The 18,793-nt window shown below is 48.8% G+C and overlaps 1 protein-coding gene across 3 annotated transcripts in view; it reads right to left on the bottom strand.

Moving 5' to 3' along the window:
- Positions 1-1,945: 1,945 nt before the first annotated feature.
- Positions 1,946-18,793, bottom strand: part of igdcc3 (immunoglobulin superfamily, DCC subclass, member 3) — a 43,108-nt gene continuing 26,260 nt past the window's right edge. For 2 of the 3 annotated variants that reach the window (XM_029846394.1, XM_029846393.1), the window contains 11 exons: positions 18,595-18,739; positions 18,391-18,521; positions 18,004-18,141; positions 15,695-15,853; positions 13,799-13,964; positions 9,388-9,635; positions 8,417-8,581; positions 8,136-8,324; positions 7,736-8,054; positions 7,447-7,657; positions 1,946-7,373 (listed from right to left, as the gene is read on the bottom strand). In XM_029846394.1, coding sequence (XP_029702254.1) covers positions 7,248-7,373; positions 7,447-7,657; positions 7,736-8,054; positions 8,136-8,324; positions 8,417-8,581; positions 9,388-9,635; positions 13,799-13,964; positions 15,695-15,853; positions 18,004-18,141; positions 18,391-18,521; positions 18,595-18,739 — 1,997 coding nt within the window. In that variant the 3' untranslated portion in view covers positions 1,946-7,247. The remainder of the gene's footprint in view (positions 7,374-7,446; positions 7,658-7,735; positions 8,055-8,135; positions 8,325-8,416; positions 8,582-9,387; positions 9,636-13,798; positions 13,965-15,694; positions 15,854-18,003; positions 18,142-18,390; positions 18,522-18,594; positions 18,740-18,793) is intronic. The other variant, XM_003969942.2, reaches the window with a different exon arrangement.

Here is an 18,793-nt window from a genome sequence, read left to right as displayed (position 1 = left end):
AGACCTGCTCACCTACAAATGTCTCCTGGGGCCTCTCACGCCTCCTCCTGCCTGAAAATACTGTCCAGCCACAGAATTCTTAAGAGTTGACCCCTGACAGAGGGACACATGTGAGCTCCAGCGGCTTAAACCTCATGGAGACGACGGCGTCTGGACACTTGCAGCATTTCTACCTGAACATATAGAACATATACTTTTCTTGCCTTTCCTGTTGTTATTTTAGTCTAAAGCAGAGACATGCATGAGCAGCAGCACGTCGGATCTAAATGGAAAACTCAGGCTTGAGTCAGTGAATTCCGGATGCTTATTATGCTTCTGCATTGTGAAGAGCCTCCTAATTCTGCTCTAATTTGGTCCCTGCGTGTTGTGTTATAACCAATTTATCTTCTGGCTGCTTTGCTTTGCCCTTGCGGGGACGTGGGGGGGGGCGGGTCCTCGTGAGTCACCAGCTCACGTTGAATGTATATTTGTTCCGTATATAACTAGAAACAGCAAAACTCTGGTTATTTCCCTGGAATATTGTCACACAGAAACACGTACTGACCAACGTTCCCAGTTTGGACTCAAGTAAACACTTCCTCTCTCTCTCTCTCTCACACACACACACACACACACATGCCAACGTGCATGCGTGCGTGCACGTGAAGCAATGAAACCTTATCCCTGTCTGAACCACCTTAACTGGGCCCCGGCTCCTCCTGACCCCACAGAATTTAAAGTGAGTCGGGAGAAGGGACCTCCATTTCCCAGAGAGGGGCCGGAGGAGGAGAAGGGGGGGCCGCAGCTGTCTCCTGGCTTCACACAACCAAACGGCTTTTAGCAGCTCAAAGGGAGCAGCCAGGAGAAAGGGAGGTCAGAGGTCACGCCGGCCAGCTTTCATAACCGCCTACCTCTGATGTTTCTGCCCCCCTCCCTTTTTTTACTGTTTCCAGACTTCCCAGTTCTAACCTACTTCCCAGGTGACACCTCTGTCCTCCCCTCCCAAATAACCCAAACTGTCGTTTTAGCTTTGGTTTCTCCTTCTCATGTAATCACGTGTGTGTGTGTGTGTGTGTGTGTGTGTTGGTTATTCTTCTAGTCCTTTAGAGCTGCAACACACACGTTACTTTGTATCCAGAAGCAGATTCAGGGGTCGGATGTGTTGTTGGCGTGTTGGAGTCGTCAAGTCGGCTCCAAGTTTTCCTTCAGCTTTACACGTTTGCATGTTTGTCTTTAACCAGCGCAAGAAGCGGCTGAAATTGATCCACTAATCTCTTTTTAACCCCAACTCTAACTTTTCTCCATACATATGAGCCCGAGGATGGAATAATGTATAGTTTAATGTCTTGGTGGTTGTTACTTAAGTCCTGCGGACATCCTGCAGGACAGTAGGTCAGGATCTGACCCGTGGATGGATGGATGGATGTCTTGTGGAAAAGCTATGGGAAAATATACTAAAGACATATAGCGAAGGTCAAAGTTCAACAAGCAGATCAGCAACTGTGTCTCCACACTTTTTTCTGAATGTGGACCCAGCAGTTAAGCTAAAACTTAGCCCTCTAGCTTCAGCCAAATAATAAACTCATTTCCATTTTAGCGTCTCGCTGTATCAGATTTTGGCGTATTTGCTGTGGCGGCGTTCTCCGATTTTCTGGTCTGAAACTGGGGGCACAAGCGAAGCCTTTGTTTTCCAGTTCAGCGACACCCTGGGTGCAGCGGCGATCAGAGGAGTGGCACCGGCCTCCATCGACCCGCGGCTCCCCGGCTCGATACTCTTTGTCTGGCCAGCAGGCCTCCAGATCATGCGGTGGACAGCTGAGCGGCGAGGACGAGGAGGAGGAGCCAGCGACGGATTGATCCGCCGTATCTCAAAGGAGCGCAGGAACGGGAGAAACAACTCGTGGCTTAGCTGCAAATCTGGAAATGAAAGTTAACCAAGACACAAGAACAACAATGGACGCGTCTCTTATAACTAGAGCTAGTTTATTATCACTGTTATTGTTTTTTCCAGTTTTGCACAATGAACCCTAAAACGATACAACCCACTAAAAATGATGTTATTTTGCCTTTTTTTACACACACACACACACACACACCACACACACACACACACACACACACGCACACACACGGATACAGCTTAATAATTGCCACCTCTTCCTCGAGAGTCGGAACACAACAGCGACGATCCCTGACGGCGCTCTGAGAACGCTTCTCATGTTGACCTGAATTAAACTCAAGGCGGCGGCGACCTCAGCAGACACGCTTAAATAAAACAGGCACCACGTTTGCAACACCGCCAGAGAGGAGAACACAAAAAAGAAAGACAGCAGAGTTTTGACTGAACGTTTGGAACCAGCAGATCTTTCCTTTTCTTCTCTTGCCCTTTGTTGGCGGAGCTCTGCGAGCTGGAGCGCAACACGGCCGCTCATTCATTAAAAAAAATCAATCCGGAGGCTGAATTCGACAGTGTTTAAAGCGCAAACTCACCAGGGTCCAGCTTAAGGCCAGGTCGATACGCGCCTGCCCACCATAAAGGAGAGTTGGCGTTGGTGTTGGTGGGGCTCCAACAACACCAACGACTGTTTCATCGCAGAAATCTCTGCACTTTTCTATCTTTTTAAAATCCCCGTGCCACATTTTCGGTTCGTTTTTGATGGCTGTCAATCAAACTGGTCCTAAATAAAAAAAAACACAAGCCTGAAGTTGATCCCCAAGGGTGCAGAATATGCACAGAACCACCACATGACTTAAGATGGAAGCCAAAACCAGAAGGTTCAGATCTAACATTCAATTAGGGGCTTAATGCGACGGCGGATGCTAGCGTTTGATTCTTAATTGAAACCAGCAACACCAGGAGAGAGAAGCTCATACGTTCTCACTCCTGCGTGCTCTGAAATAGCAACAATTTGCTGTCGCAATTGTCTCCTAGACAGAGACTCTATGGATGCAGAGGTTAGCCTCAAACTGAGGTGGAAATAAACATTTCTGAGGCGCGAGCCGATGCTAACTCGGCAGGACGGGTGCCGGGGAGCCGCTCGCCTCCTGAAGAGCTGCTGGCCTCACAGATCGAGGCGGTGTTGACAGCGGCGGCACAGAACACGTATTCCCCTGAAGCGAGGGCGAGTTTTTGAAGGAAATAGAGGACAGCTGATAACAGGACTGACGAGACCTCACCACGAGATTCTAAAGAAAGGTCCTAGTTTCAGCGATACGGAGCAACAAAACAGAACGAGGATGTGAATGGGACCGTCAGGACCACTATACTGAGATCACAACAACTGGCCGCTTTCAAGCGGCGAAACATCACAGTGTTACGATTACGACTAAAAGAATCGCCAACTTACACTCGGCCTCTTTGGCGCCGCTAACGTAGATGCGCCTCTGTCAACTGCCTTCAAACACACCGGATCCAGTCTGACGTCAGAGGCGGAGAAAAGATGATACTGGTGTGAAACATTAAAGTACAATTACAGTAAACCACCAGTCGACTGGGCTCGCCGTTACTTGACATGTACAGGAGGTGCTGGGGGCTCGCAGTGATAAAAGCATCATAAATGATGGATGGAGCTTTGGACTCATGGAAGAAACCCAAACATTGTTACGGTACCGCATCCTACAGCATTGGATCTCCTGCTCCGGCCCGGTTAAGATGCCTTCGCTGAAGTAACCTCAGTAATTTGATCAGGGCCGGCGTCGGCGCTGTGTTTGGGGGGGGGGGGGGTTCATCGGCAGTTTTTAGCTTTTCCTTGATTTCAATTTCGTGAAATAAAAGGTTCCGGTGTTGCTGCAGGACCACAGAACATCCCCAACATGACCTCTAAGTCATCCACCCAACGACACGTTGATGAGTGTGTCCGGAATTTGCGAGGTGATCAAAGAAGGCACCTTTCACAGTGGAACCGGGTTGTGGACAGAAAACAATGCCTGAAGTCCAGTTACTAGGAGGAGTCCCTGAGTCTGGCAGCACCGGCTCACAGACGGGAGCAGAGTTTGATGCCGCACCAGCCAAGGTTAAAATATACAAGTCAGAAGCCCAGCGGCTGTCAGCGAAGCCATCGCCTGGTCTTCTGCGCCGTTATATGACACAAGCTCATATTTTACAGTCCAAGAAGAAACCCACGCATCTAATCTGGTTTAACGAGACCACCAATTCACCACGAAACCGCGAAACATCGCCACGTCCGCAGGTGGAACACGTGGGAGAAGGTACAGAGACGGACAGGTGAGAGGACAACACTGGTGGCAAATAAATATACAAGTTTGGCATTTGCTCTGCTGTTTTGTACAGTTGTGGAGGATGATATTAACACCAGAGTATCGACCATCTGCACACAAAACACGGACAAAATAAATCCGAAGACATTACTTTAGGGATATAGAAACTCTGGGGGGGGGGGGGCAACCCTCATATGGAATGTTGATGTATCAAAACCTGAAGAATAAAGTACATCAATTAAAAAAGACTCATTAAACATCAGCCAAATGGGAATAAAATGATAAACTTCATCTTATATCTTGAGTTTTGATCAGCTTCCTCTGATCTACATGATAAATATACCTGAACCGACTGAGACACAAGATGACCACACCATTTCATCCCATAATAAACAAAAGGAAACAAAAAAACGACCATCCGAACGGGTCAAATACCAAAAACAACCATTGTACAGTGTACCGAGGTGTGTTTGTGCGATCCCTGTTCCCTGAAACTGAGCACAAGAGATTACATTAGTGCATGAGTGTTCACATTAGAGCACGCGTGTGTATTCTGTGTGTTTCCTTCTTAAAGACCTGAGTAAACAGCCAAAAACAGGGTTACAGTGAGGTAGGCCAGTAGGTACCCATAATGCATCATGGCAGGTTATATGTGCAGGATGTGATGACACGCAGCAGCACCGGAGAGACACAACACCCGTTTATCTCTCCCCAGCAGCTGCCTGTGGTCATTATGATAAACCCGGAGTCCCTGAAGTGCTTTGATTAACCGGCATTGACGGGAGCAGCTTAGCAGCCGTTGTGGTTTTACTGAGAAATTTACAATAGCGTGATCCGTTGCTGCCGCGTCTGCGCTGAAACGGAGGTCTAAAACTCTGTTACTATCTCCGATAAAATGTGAATAAACCTGTAAGAGCAGTAAAAATGGTTGAAAATATACTGCTGCCGACGAGAGTCGAAGGAATAGCCCGACATTCGGGAAGAACGGTCTCCTAAAACCCAGAGCAGCAGCGATTGTTGGAGATCCCAAACTAATCTCTTTCATGTTTATTTTTGGAATCTTATTGTTTTGTGGAGACCGAAAGAGTCGGGACGCTCAGCTTGGTTTAGCAGAGAGAGGTTCCAGAGTCTGGAGCAGCAGCACCAGAGCCTCTGAAGTCCTTTGAAACTGTGGTTGGCCATCTGGCTTTGTTGGGACTTGCCGAGCCAAGTCAGCTCGAACCGTCCCGTCTGTGGTCGTTACCATGCTGCTCTGTTCAAACTTGGCAATTGACCTGCTAGTCTGGCATCAGCGCCCGGCGAGTGTTGAAAAACATGCCAGAAAGGGGAGTTTTGGCAGAAATTGTGACACAGGCTGTTGTGTTTACATCTAAATTCACTGAGCTAGCTAGTAAAAAAAAAAAGCATTGTAGGCAGTTGTTTTCAGGGTAAATGCAACCAGATTTCAACATGCTAAGCTAGGCCAACACGCCCTAACCCAGAGACAAGGGAATGATCCGAGCGGCAACAAAAACAAACGTGCATTTTTCCCAAAATGGCAACCTATTCCTTTGAGTCATGTCATGGAGGCAATTGTGCTGATTTCAAGAAAACAGCAGCAACAAAAGCCAAAAAACAAGCATTAAAACGGCGCACGAAGAACCCGAAATGTGAATTTTCAGAGTATATTGAGGTATGTACTGTGTGATAATGATCAAGTCCTATAATTTTATACCCCTGAAAGGATCATTAAAATCCAACTACAGTTTAAGAATGTCTACCTGGACCAGCAAACAACAGTGTTCTCAGTCTGTCAACCTTAACGAGCTACTCACATTGTGTCTACACGCTATGCTCATCAACAGATGGAGACGGGGCTCTCACGGGGGGAGGGGCTAAAAAAGGCGGGGTTCCATTATGCAACAAACAGACAAACAACAACAACAACAACAACAGCGACAACAGTAACGTCGTTATCGTGAGGTAGAACATTAACTTCAGCATTTGGAAGTGCTTTATGTTGGATACTCGTTTTTTTTCTTTTAAATTTCGACGAGCAAGAGAGAGAGAGAGACTTTTTTTTTGACATCTGAGGTAGCGCGGCGCCTGATCTGGTCATTTAAGGTGAGAAGTTCAAGTCCCGAAAAGCTTCTCACGACACATTCATTCCGGCTGAGGTAGGTTTTAGTTGAATCGCTAAGTTTCACACAGCCAAGTCAGTACGAAGGCCCAGAACTCATAAAATAAAACGTCGAAACAATGTCCTGAGACAGGAGATACTTCGAATCCCCGGACGAAAGTTGAGGTCTTCTGAAGGTGGGAAGGTGGAATCATTGGTAGGTGAGAGCAGGCAACAGGAGTCCTTGACATCCTCAAAAAAGTTGAGGTACAACCAATAACTTAACTGTTTAGACATAGAGGTGCTAAAGATATAATATATATGTATATATGAATATATTCATAAACCTAAACATAAACTCATTGTATAACAAGGATATTCTGGGGCCTGGAGTCTGTGTGCTGCCCAACACCAGCAAATCAACAAAAGACCAAAGTTGTACAAAATTCCAAAATCGGGACACAAACAAAACGTAAGTCGAAACAGAAGGTGAACCTGAAACGCCACATTTAGTCTGCAGACTTCACATCTTCTCCCCTACAGGTGAAGAGCACGCTCACTGCTGGCCTCCACAACCCAACCAAGAACCTTCTCAATGTTTGAGATTGGTGCCGCTGGCACCAGCCTCCACGTTTGAAGTTCAGATTCTGTTCCTACAGTTTCTTTAGCGCCGCGACTGCTTTGGAACAAGGCTTGCACAAAAACAGTCAGAGCAGCCTGCAGAATTCTTCGGGAGAGCCGTCCATCCGTGGAGGGCTTCCCCAACCCTGAGGCCAAAAATACTCCAAAGTCCACAGTCCTAGATGTCCTAGAACTTCTTAAATTAAAAAAAACAAAAAAACAAACAACTTTGCACAAAAGGAAAAAACTACTCTGAAAGAAAACACTTGTTAACCTGAGTGAAAAGAGTCTGAGTGGACGCTGTGACGCGCCCGCTGGCCTTCATGCGTGATTAGCCTTGGTCCTGCCGAATCGGTCCCCCTGCTGGGGGATCCTGGAACTGCGTCTCTCGCTCTACTGCAAACTCATCCAGCGGTATTGTGGACAACCGGGTGTCATTCAGAACACAGGAGTTGGGCTGAAAACAGGAAAAAGGAAATTATCCATCAAAATAAGTCCACCAATCCCCCCCCCCATCACCGCTAACTCACTATAGATGCGTCTTGTAGGTGGTGTTGAGTGAAAAGTCTCTCCAGCTCATTGCTGTCGGCCACTTTCTTCCCCACAATGCTGCCGTTGACCTCCATCTCTCGCCTCGTGGCGCCGCTCAGCGCAGACCCCCCCTGGGAAGAGGAAGAGGACTCCTGCACCACGCTGTGTGCCACCGGGGGGGTGTCCTGAACAGTCTTGCACATCATCAATCTGGGGACGACAGCGGGAAGGTCGGCAACGCAGTGGCGCCGATGAGAGGCCGTGACCGTGGACGGCGTGGGCACTGACCTGCCGCGGTAGCTGAAGACCAGGAAGAGCACGCAGAAGATGATGCAGGTGATCCCGATGTGAATGCCGGTGATGATGCCCGTGGTGGAGGTTTTGGGCTGCTCGTCCCTCCCACAGTCGCAGGAGGCGTCCAACACTGAGGAGAGACAAGCAAAGTCGCCCTGAGATGAGGCGTGAGGCGCACGGTCCCGCCACGCGTCATCGGGATAATCACCGGATTTCGCCACGGGCTCTCGCAGCGAAACGAAGCGCTCGGTAGCATTGCCGTCCCCGTGTTGGTTGTAGGCCAGCAGCTTGACCTCGTAGACGAGCGAAGGATCTAATTAGAGGCAGGAGACGTTTTAAAGTTAAAGTTCTGGATCAAAGACTTCAGAAGGAGACTTCAGAAGCAGCGGCTCACCCAGCTGAGTGATGTTGTACTGGCTGGTGTTGCGAGCTAAGACGATGGGGCCGACGAAGAGCGCCGTCTGGGCTCCTTTATAATAAAGCCTGTAGCCTTGGTGCTGGCCCATCTTGGAGGAGGGCTCCCACGACGCCTGTATGACGCTGCTGTTCAGCACCTTTGTGTGGAGCACAGGGGGCGCGGGCACTGCAACGCGACAGCGACCATCAACCACAGCGTCGGCGGGAAACGACCTGCTGATTAGCACCCACGCTGCGTGTTCCCTGACATCAACTCACCCTCCCCGTGAGTGGTCTCGGTGGCGCCGTCCGACGGTTTGCTGGCCCCGTGGGACGTGTAGGCCTTGACGTAGAAGGTGTAACTGGTGGACGGCTCCAGGTCCCTGATGATGTGCTGCAGAGTCACCTTATTGACGGCCTCCTCGTACTCCTCCTCTACCGGATCTGAGGCCGAGGGACGGGGAAAATAAGAAATAAAAAGACAAATAGGAAAGGAAGGATGCAATAAATCCGATCCGTATCCGTGTTACAGTTACTGGCCATTCGGCTGTTTTCATCCGAGAGGCTCTACAGGTAATAACTGATGAAGTGTGGCCCTGGGAACCCGAATGACAATTACACGGTGAATTGCAGGGCGTGGCGTGAGTAGACGGAGGTAAGAGGGGGAGTTATAAAGGATGTGTTATTGCCTTTTATTGCCTTTAATCCAGAGACAACCAACCATAACCGCTATCTACCTCCAGCCTTTAAAACCATTGGGCCATGCTACCTTGGAACAGTAATTACCACCAATCCTATTGGCCGGCCCCCGAGGCCTTTAATTATCCGTCCATACAGAGAGGAGAGCAACAGCCGGGCCAAGACTCTCGCCACACGTATAGCTCCCTATAGCTGTAAACAATATATGTGCACACACAAAACATGCACGGGCTGACCCAATAAACCAGAGCCGGGATTTTATTTTACTGCTTCTTTTTATGCCTTTACATACATGGAGAATGTGGTGATTTATGTCCTACATAATATGCATGTTTATTATCATATAAGCAGAACTAACCATCAGTTGTAAACAATACTATACCTATGGGGACCGGCCAGTAATGGGCAATAACGGCGAGAAGATAAATATCTATTTTTGTCTCCATGCATTGACACTGATTTTTATTTACACATTTAGTTGTCAGTCATTTTAAAGAACTGTTATAGCTAGCATGGTGCAACTCTAGGAGCTCTATTCCCAGCGGCCTCACCCGATGTCCTGCGGATGTGGAGCACGTAACCGATGATGTCCTGAGTGTTCTGGTCGGGCTCCTTCCAGGACACCTGGATGGTGGTGGGGGACAGCGCCTCGGCATGCACGCGGGTCGGCACGCCGGGCAGGCCGTCGGCCCAGAGGACCGTGAGGCGGGCGCTGGCCTGAGTGGAGCCGGCGCTGTTCTCCGCAATGCACTGGTAGATGGCCTCGTCGTCCTGGCTAATGCCATATATGGTCAACGTGCTGGTGGCGGACGGGAGAGGCGGCACAAGGAGGGGAAAAATGGAAATAAAGAGAGAATTTTGAGCGTTAAAAGCGATCCTGCCTCATGATGAACATAATTAAAATAATAGAGTAACTGTAATCAGGCGACTGCGGCGACGCCTTACACCTCCCGGAAGGAAAAAACAGTTTGAGATAGTTTTTTCCTCTAAACGGCCTTTTTTCTATCATCTTGCCTTCTGTGTTGTCACCTTTCATCCTTGCCTGCGTGCAGCAAAAGGAAAAAAAATAACGCGTTTGTCAGACTATAGAGATGAGACCCCGCGGCATAAAATGTATATGTGTGAGTCCCACGCCAAGGACGCGCGAGTGGTATTTAAAATCTAACACGTGTAGGAGAAAAGAGACGGGATTGTGAAACAGCCTTGACCATTTCCTTTTTGATCCTATCTTTGAGGCCATGTGGAGGTTGTGCTCATAGTGTCAGAGACTGCAAGTGGAAGAAAAGCCTCCGGCGCCGCCTTTCAATAAGTCAAAAAGAAGCTGCCGCCACCAGCAGCGCGTAAGAAGCAGTCAGGCATCGTCCTCGGACTGACAGGTTGGATCCGGGGTCTATTGAATCAGATTTTTATTAAGAAATAACGGGACAATCCCCTGAAGGAAAAACACGGTTTTCATGGAAAGAGCGGAGCTCAGAAATCACCGAGCGGCTGCTGCAGCTGTGCGATGGGACGGGAGAAAATGGCATCTCAGCGGCTGACAGGCAGCTCTGACCTCACCTGTGTGGTTGGTAATGATATATTTGTAAGGACAGGTGAGAATCCTGCTGCCTGGAAAGGTTACATTTCCTTTTCATCCGCAGTGAAATAATTACCAAACGTGTCTGAATTGGGTCAAAATCCACTGCCGGGTTGAAAGCTTATTATTCTCCCTGGTCTGTCAGGTGGAGCCAATCTGAGTAATAATCAGGTCAAAGAGGCCCTCTGCATTTCACCGTCTCAGAGCCAATCTCACCTCTGACCCCCGAGGTGGCAGCAGTTGCTGGTTCTCACCTCGCTACTCAGCCGTCACGTTTCTGACAGCCTTTCATATGGCCGATAGACGGGGTGTCAGCAGACAAGCACCCGCCCCATTTTCAGCTACAGGAGGCCCTCAGGGACCCTCTGCCAAATGCCACACAGCCCCCCCCCCTCCCCCCCCCACCATGTAAATGGGAACTGTGTGCTCCTTTCTGGCTGCCTCACATACACGTGCAAGAACGCGCAAAAAAACCCAACATGCATGCAGCAGAAAATGTGTTCTCACGACTCAGCACTTGAAATGGCTTCTTTGCACTTTAAGCGGCATTTTTGTTTCATTTAAATGGTTTTGACCAGATTTGGAAAAAAAAAAAAGGTTATATCCCGATGATCGATATGATGCTTACGGGCCTGAAAGGGCCTCCTGCGTCATCTGTGCACACGCCTTCTGTTGGCCAACCAAATATTAATATGCAAGAGCTGGGCTGGAGACCCGGGTCTGCTCTAAAGCCAGGCCGGCCTGTCTTGACGAGTTGACACCATCATTCACCCATCAGTTCTTTCAGACTGATGGATAAGCCCGTGGGCCAGGGGAGTGGCTGACAGGGGGGTCCGTGGGCCTCTTGTTTGGCCGTTAAGGCTGTGTTTACCCACGGTCGCCTGTGAGCAGTGCTCCTTTAACAGTCCGCATGACCATTCAGATTCAGGGAGAGGGAAAGTAAGGGGTGGGGGGGGCAAAGAAGAAATGAGAGGAAGAGGTGGCGAGGGGAGGAGAGCGATGAGCTGTCTGTGCCCTGAGAGGAGGGAAGAGCCCAGGGATATGACTGATTACAGGCAGGGTCAGAGGTCAAGGCCAAAGCCCAGGCTCCAGCTCTCTGTAATGGGAGCAGGAAAGGGGGGGAGGGGTGGGGCACAAAGAGGGGCCGCAAACAAAAAAGGCAGGTCTTAGTCAAAGAAAGTAGAAAAGAAAGCGGGGAAACTCCCCTGACACACACAAACACACACACACAATCATGCACACGCTTTTATTTTTTTTGAACGTTTTGGACGAAAAGGCGTCTTTTTTTACTCGGGATGGCATTTAACCTCAAAACTAATTCAGTCTAATGATCGCAGCTTGTACATTCCTCCAACATGGTTACGTGCTTCTAGTCATCAGGCTAAAAGGTGAAACGAGACTTCACATGTAATTAGCAACAGCTCTAACAGAGGCTTCAAATACCCACAGCAGCATGTTTTACAGGAGCCTGGTCAGCTAAGGCGATTAACAAATGGGGTGTGTTCCCATGTGTGTGTGTGCGCACGCATGTGTGTGTAGCCGTTTGTGCAGGTGTGTGTATCAAGTCCTGCCGAGGTGTGACAGGATGCAAACATACTGTATATACAGCGTTAGCCCCGTTAGCATTAGCAGCCAGTCAGATTGTGTCATAGGAGTGTTGACCACATGCGTCTTCTTAAGTTCAACGGATAAATGTTGGGGATGTTTGATTAGGCCTGTGCACAAAGTGAATGATGGCATCGAGCGCCAGGCTGTGTGTACACAAATGAGGCTCCAGTGCTTTTTGTTTAATGTGCATGCGTGTGCGCGTGTGAATGAAATGTCAAATCGATCCCACCCGTCCCTCACTTGCCCGGCGAGCTTTTGAAGGTCAGCGTCACGAACGACGGCCGAGCGGAGACGCCTTTGTACATCTTTACACAAGCACACACATTAATTAAAGCCTCTCTGCTACAGGTGCTGCAACCCCCCCCCCCCCCCCCCCCCCCCAACACAACACAACAGCCTCATTGTTCCCACCCAGAGAACATGCTCGCAGAGCCTTAATGACACCAGTATCAACGTGGCGTAACGGAGGAGTCAAAGGAGGAAGGAGGAAGATTTGGCAGCATCTAGTGGTGAGAAAAGAGGATGCATGCTTGGCACATGTGGATTTCCAGCGATGATTTCAAGAGCGCAATTAATCACACGGCATCTTTCATGTGTTGTTCCCCTCAGCTCCCCTCTGTTCTCGAGCATATTTCCTTGTCAACTAGCCGAGTTTACGAGCTAATTAGCTAATGGTAGAGCTCAGGCCTGCATCCCTGACCAATCTGGAAGCAGATATTGTCAAGCACGCGACCCACAATAAAGTGGCCAGCATGCTCCGACCAGCCTCTCTATTTACCACGATCAACCTCCCATTTATATCTTTCTCCTTTAACCCTTTTTGTTGGTGGCTCGCTCCGTCTGTCTGACTAAAATAGACCGGCGGAGCCAAGCTGTGAGCGATGGAGGTGTCTGCTGGTGTCGCTCACATCTACAGAGTGCAACTATTGATTTTCCTGGTGCATATTTGACACGTTCTCTCCGTGTTTCTCTCGCTGAATAATAAGTACATGCTATATAAGGATGGCGGGGTGGGCGGGTTCGACTGGAAAAAGGGAAGTGTGTCCAGCGATGCCGACTCGGATTTACTGAAGACAGTTGTTGGACGGCTGGAGTAAAACATCTCATCAACATTATCCGCCCACCAGGAATAGTAACGGCCTAATCATCTGCATCGTCTCATTGTGTTTAATGTTGTGCATTCATGAATTTATTGCCAGTCAGCATTACCTCACCTAGTCTAGAATAAAACCAGGGGAGGGTCTGGTTGCCAGCACTCACAATGGCTGAGAGGGAAGGAAGAAAAGCAATTTACCCTCAACGGTTGATCTGTTCTGATGATCTACAATCATCGTCCCTGTTGTGGTATTTTCTATTTACATTATCTCTGGGGCTTTTGGGGCTTAACAAATCAAAGGAGGCTTCTCCAAAAAGGAATGGCTTTCGAAAACCTGTTGCAAATTTGTCCCTATGGTCATTTGTCATGGACTGATGCGGCGCCCGATGCCGTGTGGAGGTGTAAGCGGGTTGGCGCTTTGAGGTTGAAGGTGTTATTACAGGATGTTAGAGCACAGCCAGGGGTGAAGCCGCGCAGTCTGGGAATCTCAGAATTATGTCTAAAATATCTGCAGATGAGTTTCATCAGACCGTGACCTTTGTGGCCCCCGCTGGGGTGATTTACAGCGTGACAAAGCAGGAGTGAGACTCAGCGCCTGAAAGGTCTGACCTTGAAGAGCGGCTGTTGGTTTGAGCAGCACGCCGCCGTCCACATGAAGGAACACACGACAACGCGTCCTTACCTGTTGTTGTTTTTGAGTTTGACGTGTCCGCCGGGCTCCAGGACCTGCCCGTTCTTCAGCCAGGTGAGCTGGGGCTCAGGCTCGCCCTGCGCCTGGCAGGTAAAGATGGCGGTGGTGCCCACCGGCCGGGCGATCGACTGCGGGGCCTGAACAAACTCTGCCGGAGCTGAAAAAGGAGGAGGAACACAAATTCAGAATTTGGTGCAGAGGGTAAATCCAAATCCAGCCAATGACCACAACCTTCAGTCAATTAGAGTTTATAACTTATTCATGTAAAGATCAGGTATTCAAACTGTATTAGAGTCTGCTGGAGTTTAATGGACTTCCTGTGGTTTGGCAGGTAATTGAGTCAATAGACTGATATGATGGCGCTGATTCCTCACTTGCTCCAGTGTTTCAGTAATTTATAATCTGAATTATTTATGGTAAATACTTTCCAAATATAGTGAAAACCAAAATTCTATGTTTGTCCAGTGGGGGATACGGTAGAAAAACCAGAATTTGTGAATACGTGCACATGACCCCCATCCTCTGCTCACTGCACTGGAGGATCAGGAGGATCAGAGCCTATGATGTAACGTTTTTATCACGCATCTATAAAGCTCTTTGGATTTTTAGATAAAAATGCATAACATGTAAAATTCACTGTCAACATCATTCTTCATTTAAAGCTGGACCCGGTTTAGATGATCCTTTTTAGTTTTAGACCCAAAGGTGGGGCGAAGCTGCACGGAACCTTTCAGATGTTCCACATTCTTGACGTTACTTTCACCGGGCTCTGCTGCTCTTGTTGTTTTCACCCTAACCGATGATTTGTTGTGTCGTGTCAATTACAGCGTTTCCGAGGCCGCGCTGTAAAAACGACGGCGCCCTCGGGTGCTCTGGACGGAGGCGGCTGACAGCACGTGACGGTCCTTTCATTTATCTGTCCCTCCCTGCCGGCTTCATTCTCTTTCTCCTTCAGTCTTTGACTTAAAGGTAAAGGTCAGCCTGGGAGGATATTGATTTCAAGCTGAACAGGTTTGAGTTAGATCAGCAGCACCATTCATCCATCTCCAGTATTTTTCCTTTTTTTTATTCTTTATGTGGCTGCGGGCCACATGTTTATTGTATGACGGCTTCAGAACAAACAAAACCACACGAATTCGAGAGGTGGAGTCTCTTTAACAGCTCGCCTTTATTTGCCCAAATTGATCAGGAGAAGTTAGATATTGACAGGTCATTAACATCTGTGCCTTTCCTTATTTGTTCCTGTCAGCGAACGGCTCGTCTCAGAATTGACAGGCAGATAAAATGAAATATTGATTGGGATCAATATTGCTCTGGGCTGATGCAAAGTGTGGCGCTTCTGATCAATATGTGCGTGAAGCAGAAGCCGGGTTTTCCTTTTATTTCTCCCCAGGAGCAGTGGATGCTCACGGCCACCCACACCTGACCACCACGATCTGGCACACACACTCCAGGAACTCTTTGTGACGCCAGAAGACTATTTCAATATCCCTGCACACACATGCACACGCAGGCGTGTGTCCCACTCAAACTGCTCCCCGGAACAAGCCCAAAGAAAACAACAGCGGCCGATCCCGTGTGATCCGCTCAGCAGGAGCTCTGATTTACCATCAGCACAATCAATATTTGTGGAAGTTTCCTTCCACTAGTTTGCAGCTATCTATAAAATATGTGTCATGCTTCAATAATGGACCGGAATGAACGCCCTTAGTTAGAACCAGACCATCAAACCCTCTCCAGTCGTTCCACGAGTAGCAGGAGCAGAAGAGTCTGAAGAAGTCTCTGGAAGTGTGTTGTGGTCACTGTGATTAACGTGGCCATTAATATCACAGCGTTATTGTTCTCTATTGAAAGTAAGCCAAAGATTATATTGTGATTGGAACTCACCTTGAACCACAAGACGTCCCTGAGCGGTCCTGCGAACACGGGTGCCCGGTTTGTTAGCGGCACATACGTAGACCCCCGAGTGCTGAACGCCGACATCTGAAATCATCAGGTTCCCCGTGCCGAGCACCTGGATTCCCTCCACCCCGATGGGACGCCCGTCTGCTCGGGAAACAGAGAGGTAGGCGAATCAAGAAATTAAACTCTGTCTATTCAAGGCTACTCTAGAAAGGCTGCGCTCATTTCTATGCGAATATCCTCCTATAAGTTATTGAAAGCAGTGCTTAGAACAGGACATTTTCCAGTGTAAAAATGGGGTATTTTTGACCGTAGCCTCTTGAAAATCTTCAACGATGAACCTTTCAATAGAAAGAAAAGTAGAAATAGTAGTAAAAAGGTGGATGCAGCAGTGGCTGCACCAGAGGTCAAGGATTCATCCTTCACGCAGAAGAGCGTGACTCCCTCCTCTGTGGTGTCTTGAGACAGAGCCCCAAACAATGGCGAGGAAGGTCGGCGGGTTTGTGTTTGCGTGTGATTCATATGCAGTTTTTTCATTAGGAGGTTGCCATGGTTGAAGTACAGCATGTCTTCACCGTGAGTCATTGGGTTTTCTAACGTTAAACAATGAATTGATTTTTTTTCTTTCCTGTTGCAGGTAAGCTCGGCTTCGCTAATGGATGTTCTGTTAATTAAAGCTTTCGCACTCGAGCGGGGACCTTCTCCACACATAGCCTTCGCAGCAGTTTAAAGGGAACGCTCCAGCAGCGACGGCTCCTAATCTCCTTATACAATCCATAGCTGCCTCTGTATTTACACGATAAGCTCTCATCTTATTTTTGTCCTCTGCTCCGTTGCCTCGACACAACCTGTGACTCGAGCTGCCTTTTGATTTGAGCCCCAGAGGGAAGCGGGCAGCTTATGTGGCCTGCGAGCCCCTGTGGGCCTGTTGGGAACCTGATCAGAACATTCTTGTAACACTGCAGTGATACAGAAATCTAATGCAGAGATACATAGAAAAAGAACCGAAATAACCATATTTATAAGACAAAGAACTCAAATGTTTCCGAGGTGCGCTCGCCGTGACGGTATGTTTAATAGCTGCTTCTACATTTTTCCCATTATCACTTTCTAACTCAATGAACCAAAATAAGTCAGCGCGGCGAGCCTCAGCCTCAACAAAAGCCCCCTTGTTCTCTTCGCCTTTTCCCTATGATTTTTCTCTCACTCCCTCCATCTGTTTCTCTCCGTCAGCCACTAATTAATTTAGTGTCAGGGAAGAAAGAGCGCGAGCCAACAGGCTGCGGTGTCGCTCGATGAATAGCATAAAAACAAACTCTTGTATAAAGCGGTGACTGATGTGAGACTATCAGATTCATTATGCAGCTTATTCCAGCCTCCCCGCAGTAATCGAATACATTCCAATCCCATCGTGTTAGCATTTCATTTTGGTGACATTGTGCGAGGAAATACCCTCAATCTGATTATGCCCAACTGCTCGGGAAGGGGAGCAATTTACATTTTGAGCAGCAAATCAGATTGGATAATAAGAAAAACAGCATTGAGAACGAGGCTGCGACAGAACAGAGAGTGATAGTCAGGGAGAGAAAAGTAAACACTGAGGGAGGGCAAACGAATCTTATCTGCCTCGGCACCTCGCGGCAATTATTCAGGAGCTCTCGGGTGGTTTCCGAGGCTCATGACGAGATGAAACACGCATTCATCAACACGCAGTCGAATACAATTAGCAATCGCTATTTAGCCTGGAGGCCCGCGCTGCTTTGTGTACGCACAGCACACACTCTACTGTAAAACGCGTGCTCGGTGCAAACGTACATGACACCGGGCGGGACGGATCAAAGCGCAGCAGTCGGGGGCAAACAAGCTCACGAGGAGAGACCAAAGAGTACGATTATGCGTACATCGATGCACAGCGTTCCCCAAATGGCCTGTCTCTTCAGATCTGTCAGGTGTTGTGAGGTTTGATCTTGAAATGAACAGGGCGAAGTACAAACACACAACTATTCACCCCGCGTTCAGCACCTTGGGTCATGTGATCTGGACGACACATCGGGAACATTGTTGAATCCTCCACGTGAGGAATTCCCTCTATCTATTCTAGCAAGAGGAGCCGGGTACAGGAGTCACATGCTGTCACATGCAGGTGACAATTTTCATCTGACCAATCAGTGCACTGCATATGTCTGGCCCCGCCCACACGTTTTCAAACCAAAGGGTAGCAAAAAGAGGGACAGTGCATATTATTCTTTTTGGACCCTCCCAGATTCTGCTGCTCAGTGTACAGACTTTCTCACCTAGTCGGCTCCAGGACACAATGGGCCGAGGGTATCCGGTAGCGACGCACTCCAAGATGGCGGTCTGGTGGACAGTAAGAGTGAGGTTCTCTGGACCAACCAGGATCATCGGTTCCTTGTAAACTGACGACTGGGAGCCTGAGGTGGTGAAAGAAAGGAGAGGGGGGCGGTAGCATGAGATGGGAATGAGCGTGATGGATGGCATCCTTTAATAGAATTCCTCTGGAGACCATTAGCTCGATATGTTGTATCTCCCCGATCAGGCAGACAAACAATAGGTTTGGAAAATCTCGGGAATATCCTCCGAAGATAACAGAAGAATACAGCAGGGGCAGAACAAAAGATTCATGATGAATTCATCCTCAGCGAGGCTTGAAGCGTACGGACCTGAAACCGTGAGGACCGCCTCCGCGCTGTGTTTCACTGCTGCGCTGTTATGGGCCACGCAGCAGAACCTCCCGCTGTCCTCCAGACGCACCCCTGTGATCTGCAGAACCCCCGTGGGCAGAAGAGTGTACCTACGAGAGAGGAAGGCCCAGTGAGCAACCCGTCGGCCCTCTAACCTACACGTGTGAGCTGCTCTGCTCCCACCTCTCGTCGCCGGTGTCCACTGGACGGCCGTCTTTTTCCCAGCTGATGACGGGCTCTGGCAGACCGTGGATCTGGCACTGGAACCTGGCGACACCGGACTCCTCGGCGTGGACCGACTCTGGCTGGACGTGGAAGTTTGCCATGGCTGCAGAGGGAGGATGGGGGACTGTCAGCCACTTCCTCACAGCGCAGCGTGTTG

Source organism: Takifugu rubripes, chromosome 13 (assembly GCF_901000725.2).
Source record: "Takifugu rubripes chromosome 13, fTakRub1.2, whole genome shotgun sequence".
Classification (NCBI taxonomy): Eukaryota; Metazoa; Chordata; class Actinopteri; order Tetraodontiformes; family Tetraodontidae; genus Takifugu; species Takifugu rubripes.
The sequence above is the reverse complement of the archived record's forward strand: the minus strand, read 5'-3'. Positions and strand labels throughout refer to the sequence as shown.